The sequence below is a fragment of the Canis lupus genome, chromosome 10 (genome assembly GCF_048164855.1).
Source record: "Canis lupus baileyi chromosome 10, mCanLup2.hap1, whole genome shotgun sequence".
NCBI classification, from domain to species: Eukaryota; Metazoa; Chordata; class Mammalia; order Carnivora; family Canidae; genus Canis; species Canis lupus.
In genome coordinates this window covers 21,001,162-21,018,215 of record NC_132847.1, presented here as the reverse complement: position 1 = coordinate 21,018,215, position 17,054 = coordinate 21,001,162, and the positions used below count along the sequence as shown (strand labels likewise).

The following is a 17,054-nucleotide window of genomic DNA, read 5'->3' as shown; positions in this document are numbered from 1 at the left end:
ATTTTAATTATGACTCGTTCTAGACTCCCATGAGATGGAATTGGAATCTTTATAGTCATAAATCTGTCATGGTAGTAAGAAACTCCTTTATGAAAATAACCAGTGGATGCACTTGAATTAGATGCTTTGGGAGTTTTTGTTTGTTTTTTATTTTTAGGAGGAGTATTGAACAGAAATTAGCATTAACCTTTAGAATCAGCTGACCTGTGTCTGAGTCCTGCCTCTTCAGTGTAGTAGTGGTGTGTCAGTAGAAAATTGAAGACCCTTTTTTTTCATCTGTAAAATGCAAGAATCACACCACCTGCTTCAGCTTTTGACAGCTGAGTCCAAAACAAGGGAACAAAGATGCAATTGATGAACACTTGGAATGGTAGAAATTGAAACTATGTAGGAAGCACAGAGTTAGAGAATTTGAGACTTACAGGTTCAGTTTTGGAGTAGTCTGTGACAAAAACCTGATTGACACCAAGAGAGATCTCTGTAAAAAAATAAATGGCAAAAGGTTTAAGAACCATAACTAGTGACCATCCTGAGTATAGGGGTAAAGAAGAGAGTCAAGCCAAAGAGAGAACGAATATAAGAAATAATAGAACAGCAGAGTTACAATCATGTCATTAAAGCCAAGGAAAGTGATTTGAAAGAATGTGGTAGACAGTAGCTCCAAGATGAGTATTTAAGAGGTTTGTTTTGTTTTAAAGAACATTTTATTGTACGTATTACATGTATTTAGTAGTTCCTATAAAATTAATTGCTTTGTTTTCTCATTTTGTATATTAAAGTATATTAAAGAATATAAAGCACATACTAACTGTACAGCAGGGATGACACAAGTGAATCCATCAATTCTGCTTGGAATTAGATAGTAATAAATTTTCTTTATTTGACATGTTTTTCTTAGTCTAGCTAAAGGTTTGTCAATTTTGTTAATCATTCCAAAAAACATTTCTTAATTTCATTGATCTTTTTAATTTTTCTGGTTTCTATTTGATACCTTTCTGCTCTGATCTTTATTTTCCTTCCTTTTCCTAACTTGTTGCTGAGTTTCTTCTTTTGCTAGTTCTTTGATGTGAAAAGTTGGGTAATTTCTGTTGCTTAATAAAGAAAATTACCACTAAAATTCTGTCTTGGAAAGTTTTTGTACCATCCCATAGGTTTTGGTACATTATGTATCCAGTTTCATTTGTTGAGAGATAGTTACATCCCTTTTGAGTTTTTGTTTTTTGACCCACTGATTGTTCAAGGGAGTGTTGTTTAATATCCCTGTATTAGTATATTTTCCCACTTTTCTCTTGTTAATTCCGAGTTCCACACCATTGTGGTCATAAAAAATAGAGAAAAATCAGAAGAGTGTGTATTCTGCTAATGATGAAAGGACTGTCCTGTTATGTCCATTTGGTCTAAAGTGTGGTTCAAGTCAATTTATTGATTTTCTGTCTAGATAATTCATCCATTGCTGAAAGTGGTGTATTGAAGTCCCCAGCTGATGTATGGCTGTCTATTTCTCCCTTCAGATCTGTTACTGTTTGTTTAATACAGTTAGGTGCTGAAATGTTGAGTGTGTGTATATTTGTGATTTTTATGTTTTCTCGATGAGTTGACCCTTTACCATTATATAATGACCTACTTTGTCTCTTGTTACCGTTTTTGGCTTAAAGTCCATTTTGTCTGAGACAAATACAGCTACCCCTGTGCTCTCCTGGTTTCTACTTGCATGAATTATTTTTTCCGTCTTTTCACTTGGAGCTTATGTGTGTCCTTTAAGCTGAAGTTAGTCTTCTGTAGGCAGCATATAGTTGAGTCTTGTTTTTTTATTCATCCACCCATTCTGTGCCTTTTCACAGGAGAATTCAATCCATTTACATTGAGAATGATTATTGGTATTGTAAGGACTTTATATTACTGCCATGTTACTGTTTTCTTGCTAGTTTGCAGTTCCTTGTTTCATCTTTACTCCCTTATTATGTTCTTTTGTGAATTGATGATCATGTGTGCTGATGTGCTGATTCTCTTCTTTGTCTTTTGTGAGTCTACTATAGGTTTTTGCTTTGTGATTACCATGAACAGATGAAACAAAACTATGTCATGCTGATACAAACTTTAGTCACATGCAAAACTCTACCCTTTTACTCCCCACTTTTTTTTCATGCTAGAGTTTGCCTTTTTATATTGTGTGTTCCTTTTACTCTTGTCCTTTAAGCTTTATTCTATAGTATACTGGCTAAGATACCATCATACCTACACTTTTTTTTTAAGATTTTATTTATTTACTCAGACACACACACACACACACACAGAGAGAGAGAGAGAGGGGGGGGCAGAGACATAAGCAGAGGGAGAAGCAGGCTCCCCGCAAGGAGCCCAATGTGAGACTCGATCCCAGATCCCAGGATCACACCCTTGACCAAAAGCAGACACTGAACCACTGAGCCACCCAGGCATCCCCATACCTACATTTTTAAGAGTTACCTGAATTTAACTATGTATTTAACTTTATCAGAGTGGTGTTATATTTTTATATGTTTTCATGTTACTGTTTAACATCATTTCATTTCAGTTTGAAGAACTCCTTTTAGTGTTTCTTGTAAGACAGGTGTAATGGTGATAAATTCCCTCAACTTTTGTTTCCTGGGATGGTCCTTCATTTCTCTGGGATAACTTTGCCAGAAAGAGTGTCCTCAGTTGAGAGTTTTTTCTTTCAGGATTTTGAGTATGTTGTCCCACTCTCTCCTGGCCTGTAAATTTTCTGCCGAGGAAACCTGCTGACAGCCTCATGGATGTTCCTTTGCAGATTATCGTCTTTTTTCTTTTGCTGCCTTGAGAATTCTGTCTTTAATTTTTGACTGTTTTATTATAATGAGTCTTGGAAAAAGTGGTTTCAAATTGAAGTAATAGGATAATCTGTTAGCTTCATAAACTTGAATGTTCAGATCTCTTCTCAGGCTTGGGAAGTTCTCAGCCATATTTCTTTAAATAAGCTTTCTGCCCCCTTCTCTGTCTCTTTCCTTTCTAGAACTTCAGTGATTTGGATATTTGGGCTTTTTGGTAGTCCAGTGAACCATGTAGGCTTCTTTCACTCTTGTTCATTCTTTTTTTCTTCCCCACCCCACCCCCCTCATATACTGAGTTATTTCAAAGTTCCTATCCTCTTTCTCACTGATCCTTCTCTTTCATTTACTCTGATGTCGATGTTCACTATGACATTTTATTTTCTTTTGGTCATTGAATCCGTAATATCCATATGGTTCTTTTCTGTGATTTCTGTATCTTTGTTATATTTCTCATTTTGATCATGTATTGTATTCCTGTTTTCATTGAGTCATCTTTCTGAATTTTCTTGTAGCTCATTGAATTTCATTCAGATAGTTAATTTAAATTCTTTTTTAAGTAAATTGTAGATCTCTATGTCTTTGGGTTTGGTTAGTAGAGGATTGTTGTAAACTTTTGGTGATGTCATGTTTCCCTATCTTTTTTTCATTTGAAGTAGCAGTCATCCCCTCGCAGTTTTTACTAACAGTCTCTAGAGAAAAACACCACAGGCTTTTATCAATCTTGCTGTAGATTCTAAGGCTTTATTAGACATTGCATGGATATACCTGCTCCATGCTTCTTGCTCCCTCTGTGAGAGAATTCTCAAGTATCCACCAGTATACCCTGTTAGCGGCTGATGGCCTCTCTTCTGTTTTCCTGAAGGTGGTGTTACACTTCAAGTTTGTGGTTTCTCCTTTGCCCACAGACTCTGGCCTTTTTTCTGCGTTCTTTCTTTACCTGAGCTTGTTCTCAGGACCTTAGACAGGGAGCCAGCAGCACAGTGGAAGCGAGGTGTAGGGGTATGAGTTGGGTGCATGGTGCAGTGCAGCTGCCATTTGGTCATTTGAGGTCATCTGCAGATGAAATGTTCCCTTTGGCTCCTGGGCTGACTTCCTGCTGGAGTCCAGAAGCAGTCAGCAGGACCTGCGTTCCTTTAATGTCCTCTAGAAATCTTACATGCTACTCTACAGATCTGCTCCCTCACCCTAGTCATGGAGCTCCCACTTTAATGGGTGTTCTGGATCTGGATGATGCAAGAGTGAAATTAGTGTCTCTGATAGCATCCTACAACAATTAGAGAAACCAGGCATGTACTTACCAGCTCTTCTTCTCCCCTGTGGAAGAAATCACCAGCTGTCTAGTTTAGCTTTGAGCTATGCTGCCTTGGGGGGAAGAATGATGCCAGCAAAATCAAACTATTCCTTTTACCTACTTGAGGGCATCCAAACTTGTTATTGTTGTTTTATTCTAGCTAAGTGCTAGAACTTCTCTTCTGGAAACCTGGACTTCTGCAAGTGGTCTCTTTTCTTTAGGTGACTAAGTCCTTGTTCTGCAAGCATTCCCAGATCACAGCCAATAGGGGCAAGAACCACTTCAGTTTCTTGTAGGTTCCAGAAGCAGTACCAGAGTCTATCTGCCTATTACCCAGTGCACTTATAGGCAAGGCTTTTTATCCCCAGGTCACCTGGCATATGGTCCTGGGTCCCACAGCTTCCACAGAGGCACTGTTCATGGATAAATGCCAGATTTTTGTTGTTGGGATTGGGGGATAAAAGAGCAGATGTTTTAGGCTGCCATGATGCTAACATCAGTCACTCTCTCCAATCAGATCTTGGTTAAAATTTGTTTTCTGGTCATTTCATGAAGGTCTTGTGGAAATTCTGTTTGCTGAATATATTCAGTGTCTCTTTGTTATCTTTGAACTTCAGTGACAGTTTGGCTTTAAAATTCTTGTCTTGGGTATTATTTCTTGGTAATTTCATAGACAGTGGCTCCATAACTAGCACTTTATGTACCTGTTTTAGTTTCTCAGATTACTCCCATACTCTGTCGTTGTCTCTGTAGTCATTTACCTTTACATCTGTGTTTCTACGTCTCTTTTGGTGCTGTATCTGGCTTTCTGGAACTGTGGTGCCTAGTCAGTTTATAAATTGATTAGTTTCTGTAGTTTTCTCAAGTTATACTTCTGCATATTTTTTAGTTCTATTATTTTTGTTACCTTCTTCAAGGATACCCATTATTGAGCATTTTTGCTCTCCTCTGTCTTCCATATCCATTATTTTCTCTCCAGTCCTTTATAACTCTGTGCATTTCTCCTGACTACTTTTGTTAATCCTTTACTCATCGTCACTTGTGCCAGTTTGTAACAGTGTCTTTTTTGTTTTTTTCCTTTTTCTTTTATAGGTTCCAGTGTGGCCTTCATTTCCGTGTTGATTTTATATTTTTTCCATTTATTTTCTTTACTAGTTAATTTCTTTTTATCAACTTCTACCATATTTTTCTTAAGCTCTTATATCAGCCCATTAAGTTCTTCATTTTACTAATTCATTTGAAATCATGGCTAGGTCATTGTACAGTCCCAAATGTTGGTGGCAACATTTTTCTTTGTGTTCTTTATTCGTTTTTCCTTGTAGCAGCTTATTCTACATTTTTTGTTTTTCTTTTTGAATGACAAGAGATTTCCTCTACCAAGTATTTACAGAAGGTTCATGTGGGAGAGGATCCAGCGCATTATTCCAGGCTAGCAAGAATTGAGCTTGAATGTGAATTGTTTTACCCTTTCTTTCCATCACATGGAGATTGGTAGCTTAAGCTCTGCTTACCACTCAGAGTTTCTACCTTCTGTCCAATCTCACTGTTAAACTGCTTCACATCAAGGTAATCTGTCACCCTATGTACTTTCTCTGGCCCTCCCTGGTAAAGAACACAGTCCAGCCCCTGCCTCATTGTATCAGCCTATGGATTCTGTCGTGTTGTTTCAGATAGGAGGTTGCTATTCTTGCCTTCAGGGTAAGTTACCTGCTTTGGAGAACTTTACGCTCAGCTTTCATGGAGCTCTTCAGTTGTGGACATTCTTTTCCAGCATTTGCCATTCTCCTATTTGACCTTGACTATTTTTTGGCAATCTTTTAATATGTTAAGAGTTACAGATATCTCTTACTTGAAGTGGAGATGAAATTTTCATTTCTGTTACTCATCCTTATGGTCATTTGGGATGATCTCTGAGAGGCAATGGGAAGAAAGATATCTTAACTTTATACCTTAAAATCAGAAGCCAAGAGAACATTTTAACAGTGGTGTCCCTAAAAGTCAGGTGGCCAAGTATAAAAGAGGGATTAGGGGCACCTGGGTGGCTCAATCTGTTGAGCATCTGCCTTCTGCTCACATCATGATCCTGGGTCCCAGGATCGAGCCCCATATCAGGCTCCCTGCACTTTGAAGAGCCTGGTTCTCCCTCTCTCCTTGCATGTGCATGCGTTCTCTCTCTCTCTCTCTCTCTCTCTCTCTCTCTCTCTCTCTAATAGATAGAGGGATTAACTGGTAAGAAAATGGAGGCATTGTATATGCACTGTTCATTTGGCAGCCTATCTGGGAGGTGGTAGTATAGACAAAAAGGGATAGGTAGGAGTTGCAGCCTAATGGGCATGAATGTTTTTTCAAGTGAGAGCTGAGTTTAAAATCCTGTAGAAAGAAGACATCAAATATATGGAGGTTTTGGGGGAACAGATTAGAACCTAGAGATAAGTATTTGAATTAGGGATGTGAGAGAACAAAATCTCAGGAAAAGAAGGCTGCCTCAGCCCTAGAACTTGACTCAGTTATTATAGCAGTTATGTTCAGCATTACTTAAAACTTTTTCAAGTAGATAATGTCTCTATAAAGTTATTTCTAAATAAAACCAGCAAAACTATGATATTTGAAGTTTTTTTTACATTAAATATCTCTTTTATGGAAGTGCTATGTCTCATATATGCAAGCTGTAAAATAAAGGCTACATATATACAATTAAAGACAAGTAATGTAAAAAAAAACAAAAACAAACAAAAAAAGACAAGTAATGTAGTTCCTCTGAAAGAAGTTTGCCTTATTGTCTGATCAAAGAATCTTTTTTTTTTCTACTCCATTCATTTCAACATATTAAAAATATGTTCTTATTGTAGCTTTATTAGAGAAACTTGGTGTATATGCTTTACTGTCCTGAGTTTTCTCTCTCCTCCAAGTCTCTTACTAATGTTTTTATTCCCATCTTTGGCAGTGGCTTGAACCTGGCATCTGTAGCACGACTCAGAGGTACTTGGGAAAAATTACCAAGCAAGTATGAGAAACACCTTCAAGATCTACAGGACCTTTTTGATCCATCTAGAAACATGGCAAAATATAGAAATATTCTTAGTAGTCAAAGCATGCAGCCTCCAATTATTCCACTCTTCCCTGTTGTCAAGAAAGATATGACATTTCTACATGAAGGTATTTAAAAGTTACTTGTTTAGTTTTAGCTAACTCCACAGAATTGTGATTTATTATATTTCATATATTTTGCAGCCTTTTATGTTACTAAAGCTTTACCTAATTATAAATGCAGCAACTTTTTGGAATTAAAACCCACGTTTATTGACAAAAACAAATTTAGGTGTTAACTATATGCAATCAGACATAAATTTGGCTTACACTCGTATCAGACTGCTGATCATATTTGTTACTTTGTTCAGTAATATTTTTCCTTCCAACTTTTTAAAAAATGAATTACTCAACACTTAGTTGAGTAATTGGGCACGGAAAAGTGCCCAAAACAAGTGAACAAATAAATGAATTATGACAGAACAAACACCCATGTAACCAACACCCTGGCCAAAACCAAAATGCCTTAACTACCACCCTCATTCTCTTCTCCCAAAAGTAATGACTATTCTGACTCCTCATACTGGGATTTAGTTTTATCTGTTGTTGCACTTTATCTAAGTGGAATTGCAGAGTATTTTGTTTTGATTTGGTTTGGTTTTGGTTTCTGACTTTTATTGGTCAACATTAGATTTGTGAGGTTTTTCCATGTTTTTGAATGTACCTGTACTTGATTTTCAAAACTATTTCCTTACCTGAATGCAGCACAGTGGATTTTTCCATTCTCCTGATAAGCATTTGATAGTTTTCCACTGTTCAACTATTATGAATAATGCTGCTTTGAGTACTCATATCATTCAAGGTGGGATTTATGGATCTGATATTCATACAGTAAACTTTAGGAAAGGGTTTGGCATTATGTACTAAAGTGCAACACCTGGTAAATTCATTCTTCTTTGCCCATTTCAATAGTGGTGTGGTTTCCTTTGTATTTCCCCAATTACTAATGAATTTGAGCACCCTTTCATATATTTATGTGGTTATCAGTTCAGGTTTCTTCTGTATTTTTTTAATCAGGTTGTCTCTTTTGTTGAAAATATTTTTAAGTATTTCTTATAAATCCTGGGTGTAATATGACTTACCTTTGGAGTCAAGGCTAGCTTTTGAGGAACAGCACATTCTTAGTTTTAAAAGCCTAAGTTACTGATTTTTTACTGTTTTATCTACAATCTTCTTGAATTAATTTTTGTCTATGGTATTTGTTCTAGTAAAGTAAATTAATTCCGTGGGGTTGGGTTTTTTTCTTCCTGTAGAACTCTATTTATAATTTATTTAAGTGCAAGTGTGCTCATGATGAAATATCTTAATTTCTTTTATCTAAAAATGTCTTCATATTAATTTTTAAGGCATAATTTTGATGGGCAGTTGTCTTCTTTGAACAGTGTAAGAGACTATTCCATTGTGTCGTGGCTTTCATTGTTGATACTAAGTCAATCATCAGTCTTACCTGCTGTTCCTGTGACTGTAGTCTGCCCTTTTTCCAAAAGCTGCCTTATAACTTTCTCTTCTCTTTGTCTCTCTTTTTCCCTCTAGTTTTGCTATGACGTAACTAGGTGTGGCATTTTGGGTTTTCTCTTAGTCCTGATTTGTTGGTAAGATGTTTTGAAAGCTCTGTTTTGTAATTTTTCATGAGTTCTGAAAATTCTTTCATTTCACCTTCAGATTTTTCACCTTTTGTCTTCCAACTTCTGCTTTAGGGATTTTGATTTCATCTCTGTTAGACCTAATGACTGACTGTATTGTCTTACACCCTCTTCTCTGTTTCTTATCTTTTTACCAAGTTTCATTCTGGATATTTTTTTCCAATTTATTAGTTCTTTAAGTATATGTAATTTACTATTCAAAATATCAGTGACTTCCTAGTTACAGTTCTTGTGCTTTATGAGGTTTTTATTTTTTCTTTTTGGTCACGCTTATAATTTACATCTTTTTATCTTTATATTCTCTGCCAGAGTTCTCAATGCTGTTTCCTGTATCTTTGTACATACTTAACATAAAGTCTCTAAAATGATGTTCCATTCCTCCAGAGAGAATTAAAGCTTACTTTTGTCAGACAGCTAGGTATGCTAGCAACCCAAAAGTCACCTTAATCCCTTTTCACATTTGGAGATAACTTAATGCTGAACTTGTATCCTAGTCACATTTAGTTCATCCTAAATCCCAGGATAGCTCTTCAGATCCCAACCTAAAGCATTGGAGGTTTACCAGGACTTAAGTTGTTTTCCTCTAACCTTATAAGTTGAGGTGGCACTGCTTAGTTTTTTAAGCTTGTCATCTGCCTTTTCTGAATCAGTAGATGCCCCTAGGATCAAGCACCAGGAAATGGTAAACCTTCCCCTGATCTTTATTCCTTTTCAAAATCTACACAGCCTCGATAGCTTTTTTATGCCTTTAAAATACTTGTTTTTTCTGGTTTTGCTCAAATTTTCTAATTATTCTTAGCCCAAGGCTTGTTCTAATTACTTAATCTTACTGGCCCTTCTCATTACCACTCCTTTTTCATAAGGAAGTACTGTGATAGGCTTCAGATAATATCTTTCTAACTTGCTCCCTCAGAATATGTTTATGTGACTTGAAAAGTACTTTTGGTGATTATTTTGTTTCCAACTCACATATTGAGAACCTGAACAATTCATATGTTCAATGTATAGGTTCTGTTTACTATGAGGAGGGAGACCATGCTGTGTTTCAGACTCACTAGGTTCTCAAACTTGTCTTTAGGGACTTGGAGTTCCACAGAGGCATTTCAGGGGCTACCACAGTAGATAAGTGGGGTAACACTAACTATTGAAGTCAGGCATGAAAAAGAAACACTTCTATAGACAGTCACATTGCCTTTTGAACATACTTTTTTTTTTTTTTTTCTTTTTTTTGCCTTGTAGTCTGAACTTGGTAAGCCATCAGATGGGCTAAGTTTGGTCTCATACCTACTCTCTTCAAAGAAAAGTAGACCATTTTGAAATTCCTGTGAATTTTCCCTCAGAGCCCTACTTAACAGACGTAAAAATTAAAGAAGGACTTTTGAGCAAGGAAATTTGTGTTAGTTGATGCAAGTAAGAATTGTAAATTTAGATTTTGGAAAGAGAAGGTGGATGAATGGCAGGCTAGAAAGTTTACTCTGTGAGTCAGCTACCTCTTAATTTAACTAATAATTGCTATTCCTAAATCAACAACTAGAACCCTTCCTTTTTTTAAGAGCAGTCAGAAGTTTTCAATGTTGACAACTTATTTAGCAATTTTTTAAAGTATTTTTTTTAAAGATTTTATTTATTCATGAGAGACACAGAGAGAGAGAGAGAGATGCAGAGACACAGGCAGAGGGAGAAGCAGGCTCCATGCAAGGAGCCTGATGTGGGACTCAATCCCCGGTCTCCAGGATCACACCCCGGACTGCAGGCGGCGCTAAACCGCTGCGCCACCGGAGCTGCCCTTATAAGTATTTCAGATCAAGAAAACTTAATGGATTAATTAAGCCTGTAGGTCACTCTTTGTGACCCCTGGCTAAAACCTAAGTTTTCTAGTGCTATATGCTGCTGCCCAAAAGAGCAGATGCAGGTACCTGCCTGAGAGTGGGCTGAGCATCTGGAGAGTAAGATTTAAGGAGGTGCACATTTTATAGGTGTGCCTATAACATCATGAAATTGATTTTAGAAACTAAGTAGCTTATTACCTTCCAGTATTCATAATCACTGCTCCCATAGGAATAGAATTCCTCTCAATAGTTCATTCCTTGACAGCAGTGTTAAATCATATATATATGATTCACTCAATTGATAGTCTGACTCTTGTTTTTAGCTCGGGTCATGATCTCAGAGTTGTGGGATCAAGCCCCACATCAGGCTCTTTGCTGGGCATGGAGCCTGCTTGAGATTCTTTCTCTTACTCTGCCCCTCCCAAACTCCCCCTTCCTTCTCTTAAAAACAAAAACAAAAACAAACAAAAAAAAGAAAACAGAAGTGGCAGTTTGATAAAGAATGTTCTAATTTGTGCCCTCAAGGAAAACTTGACTTCTGTTACCTTTATATAGTTTTTTGACAAAGAGTTGCTTTTATCCCATAGGAAATGACTCCAAAGTAGATGGTTTAGTGAATTTTGAGAAGCTAAGAATGATTGCCAAGGAGATCCGTCAGGTTGTTCGAATGACTTCTGCTAACATGGACCCAGCTATGATGTTTCGACAGAGGTATGGCATTGAAGTGTATAAAAGTATTAGAGTGGCATTAAGTGATACAACAATAATATTTGTCATTTAGTAACCATCTCCCATTTGTTATACACAAGTCAGTTACAAGTGATAATTTATCATGGTACCCCTTAAAGGTAAGTGGTATGAAGTTTCCTTTTTACATCTGAAGAAACTGATGCTCAGGGTAGTTAGGTAACTTGCCCAGGATTATGTAATTTGCTGAGATTTGAACCCTGGTTCTGTATTACTTTTTTGCAATATGTAGATAATTCTGTATTGTTATTGTTATGTTAAATAACTAACTTAAATATAAGAAAATTGCTGACCCTTACTGAAATTATCACAGAGGACATATGCTTTTCTGGTTTTCAACTTAATTTGTAAAGTAGTAGTCTGCACATGTCTTTTATTTTTACTGAATATTTTTAAAGTTCTATTTCTGTGTAAGTCTTCTTTATTCTTTTAAGATGTATTCTTTTCCTCAAGCTATGTTTATTTGAATGTAAGTACTTTAACAGAATTTAGAAAGTGCAAATTTAAGCATGTTCCATCATTAATAAAAATAGAAGATGTTATTTGTATTCCATATTAACTTCTAAGGATGCTTTTTAAAATTGATTTTTAAGGTAGTAACAAAGTCTTCTGAAACTATATAAAACTTACAGAAAGTGTGTTATCAGGCTGTTCTCAGTAATTTTTATATTTTCAGGGTCATTATATTCTAGGGATTTTATCTAGGGGGCCTATTTGCTTCTTGGCCTATGTATATAGTTTCAGTGTATAGCTTGTGTATAGCTTCAGTACATAAGACTTTTCAAAATGAAATAACAACGAAGGCAAGAGCAGTTCCTTTGGTTTAAAAAAATATGGTCTACAAAGAAAACAAAAAAACACTTTAAAAATCATAGGTGGAGTTTTTGTAATCAATCAGTGTGTGTCAGGATAAGTTTTTTGTTTTGTCTTATTTAAATTAGTGTTTAGGAGTCATTGTTTTTGTAAGTAGTTGATCCGATGGTTGCTCTAGTGTAGAGATCCTCTGAATATGGACGAAGGGAGTGTGTCAGCTGTTCTCTTGGGTAATCCCACTCTGCCCTTACGAATCACTACATGTAATGAGACATTTCATTGCTCAACAGTGTGGAAGCAGAATACACTAAGAACCAGGGACCAAAGCAAACCTGGAGGAGGGTTTGTTGGTTTTTTTGTTCTTTTAAGTTTTTGCTTTTGTTGCATGTTTCTGTATAGTGGCCCCACCACTCCCTGTTGTCTTACGTGGACCCACCTCCATTTGTATGTTAGCACTCTCCTTCCTGAAGACAGAATGAATTTGTGCCCTTACCAGACCAGTAAATAATGAGTACCACCTGTGCTTCAAAAATGAACAAAGGAGGAAAATCCTAAGGAGCAAATGAATAAACTTGGCTATTTTCTGGGGAACGGCCTAAGTAGAATATAGTTTAGGGGAAAAGGAAACATTTAGAATTAGATTGGACAAATTGAAATAGACTGAATTTTCCTGAATCTGTTTTCTTTGTCAGCCAGTACTGAAATGTACTCTTTCTTTAAGTAGGTAATTGTCCATTTTGTGGTGTGTATTATCTAGTATAAACAAAGTAACCTCTTCATTCTAAAACCAGTTTGCTAACTGAAAACATAGTCTTGGGCCACCTTGCCACTGGAGCTTGGTGGGTGCAAGCCTGGTGCACTGAGGCCAGTGGGGAACAAAGACAGATAAAAATAAAAACCAGAATCTTTGTTCAGTCTAAATTGTAGTATAAGGAAATGCAGTATCTTATTCTGATGATACATTTTACTTAAATTTTACATAGATTTGCTGGTCAAAATTCTTGTAAAGTACATCATCAAGAGAAATTTCTGCCCTTAGAAATCACATGAATCTTCATGATCTTTGTCATTTCATCCTATCACTTAAATGAGTGGCTTAAAAATCCTTTCAAAAAAATATTTAAAAATTCTCTCCTTTAATTTAAGGTTTCCTTCCCTAAAAACTTTAAATTCACAATTTATAGTAAGTACATGTTTTTTCTTAAGTTTCTTATGAACGTAAGCCTGTGATACAGATTAGATATTAGAAATACAATTAGTCTAAAAGCATATTTTAAAGAATATTGTGGGTTTGTTGACCTTCGGTACATACCATAATTCATTTTACCCCTCTGCATTCCATTAAAGTCATTTTACTGTTAACTTCCATTTTTTTCTTAGTAATATTTTTCTGTTCTATTCTGTCTCCATAGTTTCCCTGACTCTCAACTGTTGTCTTTTTTCTGTGCTTTCCTATTCAAACCCATGCTTCAATGTTTGTGGCTCTTGCTTACAGGAAGAAGAGGTGGCGGAGTCTGGGGTAAGTGTAGAGATGAATGCAACTGAAATGAAGATTGTACGACTCTTAACATATACTGCATCCTGTTCATTAATGCACGCACATAAAATAGCATGCGTTCTATTAACCCTGTCAACCTACATTCCTGACAAATGCCTTTTGCTAACAAGGAGAAGGTAGTGTTAGAACTAGCTTCCCCCACCCCTTTACTTTGCTATTGTTGATGTCCCATAAGTCCCTTGTAGATTTTAATTTAGCAGGGTCAGTTAAATGATGATGATTATAGTGAATATTTGGTGTGTGCTTGCTCTGTGCCATATATTTTTCTAAGCACTTTAAATGAATTACTGAATTCTACATCCATCCTGTGAGATAAATACTGTTGTTGCCATGGTGCAGACAGGGAAGATAGACTTGTCTAAATTCTTACAGCTCCCTAATGGTGGATAAGAGACCGAGGGAGTCTGATTCCAGAGTCCATGCTATTTTCTTTTTCTCAAATGCTGTATGTGGGGATGCCTGGCTGGTTCAGTCAGTAGAGCATGTGACTCTTGATCTCAGGGACATGAATTCAAGCCCCATGTTGGACATGGAGCCTGCTTTAAAAAAAGCTTCTTCAAATGACGTATTTTATAAAAAATAAATATGTAAGAAGATAAAAATGGATGAAGTTTGTTTATTAAGGTTATGTTTTCATGTTTTTCAAAAAGAGGCAGCCCTTATCCAAACTATACTATAAAATTCAGTTAGAAATAATTGAAATAGAAGATGGTTTTAATTCCTCAGATCCACTAACACCATGAAAGACAATATAATATTGGTTGAATTTCTACCATTTTTAATAAGAAGCTCCCTTACCTCTTTTAACTGTAATACAATCAGGAATACCTAGCAAGCTCAGTCTGTAAAGCAAGCAACTCTTGGTCTTGGAGCTGTGAGTTCAAGCCCCAAGTTGGGGGGTAGAGTTTACATTAAAAAAAACTAACACATCAGAAACTGCCACTTTTTGTTGTTCAGGTCTTTTCAGATCTCTGCTTTTATATGGTTATCTATTTAGAATCATAGACTGTTTAGGACCTTATAAATCATCTATGTAGTCCTTTTATTTTTAGATGAAGAAAGAAATGGTTTTTGTGAATGAAGAGATTACCTATGAAGGATTTTGTTATTTTAAGACTATATATAGTGAAACATGAAGTTAGATGCTTTTATTACATGAAAGAAGGAATTTTTTTTTTTTTTTTTTTTTTTTTTTTTGTGAGCCACTCACTTGAACTTGAGTTTGTCTTATTTGTGATCTTGTTTTCTGTTGAAGTTTGGTGAACTTGAATTTCCCTTCTATGTTCTTCCTTCTCTTTGTGTTTCTCATGCGTTTTCTTCTGTATTTCACATTTATGTCTTGGTCTTTTCTGGTTTTTCTCACCAAATATAGAAATTGATTCCTGGCATTACTGTTACAAAGAATACTTGGTCAGTACATCCTAGTGGGAATTTGGGGTGTTGAATGACTTAAGTAACATTCGTTGTTCAGTTTTAGGGTTGTATTGAATGATGGTTGCAGATGCTATGTATTTTTATTCTTACATCTTGGTGTGTTCTGTTTTGGAAAGTAGTTTAGAAGACATTTTTTGTCACTTATTAAAATGTCTTTAGTTATTAGAATTTTGTATGTATTCTAGATTTGTGGACGCGTTTTTGGGGGGATGTCGTTAGAGGAAAACTTATTAAAATATTTGTATTAAACTTTGCTCGTAAATGTTGGCACTTGATTTTACTGCATTTGTTTGAATCTAAGATATCTTCATTTGTTGGATACATTATTATTTGATGTACCACTAGGAAAATCACTTCAGTGCCTTCTTACCACTGAATATTTTTACTTTATGCTTATTAAAAGAGCTCTTATGTAAACTTAGATATTTTTATAATACCCTTTTGCATTCATTAAAAGAAATATGTGAGCATATTAAATTGGTTTATTTAGATCTCAGACTTCTTCATATTTAGAATATGAATCTTCTCAGTGAGTAGTTTCTGAGGATTTTTTCCCTGCACAGTATTCTCATTTGTGCTATCAACTGTATTGATGATGCATGATTTCTTAAAACAAGCCATTAAGGAAGTAAAAGCTTCTGGTGCTGGACTCTTAGCTTGGGTTTGTGGATATTTAGAGCTAGTCTCCTTTTGACAGCTGCTTGAGAAATGTTGTTGAACTTGTTAGATTTACTACCTTCTTACGATCATTTGGTTACTGGAGATTAAAAGGGTAATTCACTCATGTCATTGGATTTTCTTCCCAACCATTCTGTAAGTTTTGAAGTTACTGTATGTGAAGCTAGTGATAACCATGTCACGGTTTCTGCCTGACAAGTAGCAGTCGAAAGTTGCTTTCAAATGTGGAGCCATATCCTATTCCAAAGATCTTAACATGGTGAAAGAAAAAAATACTATAACACTTTTACAACTTTGTTTCACTTAATTTACAAAGAAAACATTAGGATTTTAATGTCTGTTTTCAATAGTATGTGAGCACCGAAGAACAAATTGTTCTAGGGTTGTGGTGTATGCATTTAGAATATTTAGGAATAAAAATGAAAGCAGTTTAGAAAAACCCATAGATAGCTTTATTATTTTAGAATGGGAACTTCATTTAGAATAAAAATCATTTAAGAACCTTATGTTTCTAGCCTTATTAGAAAGGACTAATAACATCGTCCTATTTTTCCATTGGTTCTAGATGTGGTCATTATAGAATGAGGTTTGCCAAAAAGAGGAGAGTCGGGTGAAGCTATAGCTTGCTTGAACTGTCATTGTTTCTTCCTGGCTTGTAGTTCCATCACAGAGGTGTTGCAAAGAAAGATCCCAAGTCTCAGATCATCAGTTCTAGAACCACATATTGCCTAACCATTCCATGCATGAGGAGGAGAGTAGCTTTCTATTACCTCTGGTCTCCGACTTTATTGAATTGAGTATAAATGCTTATTTTTCCTATCAATTGTTCTGTTTGAAGTTTGGCCAAAATCTGCTTACCAGTAAAATTGGTTAGCATACTCATAGTGGGCCTGCTGCAGACAGAAATGGTAATGGCTGTGGTATACCCAACGCAGCACAAAAAAGCAGAGCTGCTCTAGAAACTCCCTTGCTGAAGAATCCTTGATTCAGAGATCTGGCTAAGGATGCACTTGTTGTGACCCAGTCTTTTGCCATATTTTCAGAGTGCGGATGGCCTCTGGGTCACAGTTTACTTATCACAGTTTTGCCATGGGTTGTGTAGGTGCAAACACAGATCTGATGGAATTTATTGCTTGGGTGGGGACT

General features: G+C 36.0%; 1 protein-coding gene across 11 annotated transcripts in view; it reads left to right on the top strand.

Annotated features, from left to right (window-relative positions):
* Positions 1 to 17,054, top strand: part of RAPGEF6 (Rap guanine nucleotide exchange factor 6) — a 197,297-nt gene that overhangs the window by 158,951 nt on the left and 21,292 nt on the right. For 9 of the 11 annotated variants that reach the window (XM_072840896.1, XM_072840895.1, XM_072840897.1 and 6 more), the window contains 3 exons: positions 7,064 to 7,275; positions 11,266 to 11,389; positions 13,734 to 13,757. In XM_072840896.1, the coding sequence (XP_072696997.1) occupies positions 7,064 to 7,275; positions 11,266 to 11,389; positions 13,734 to 13,757 (360 nt within the window). The remainder of the gene's footprint in view (positions 1 to 7,063; positions 7,276 to 11,265; positions 11,390 to 13,733; positions 13,758 to 17,054) is intronic. The other 2 variants (XM_072840892.1, XM_072840902.1) reach the window with 1 other exon arrangement.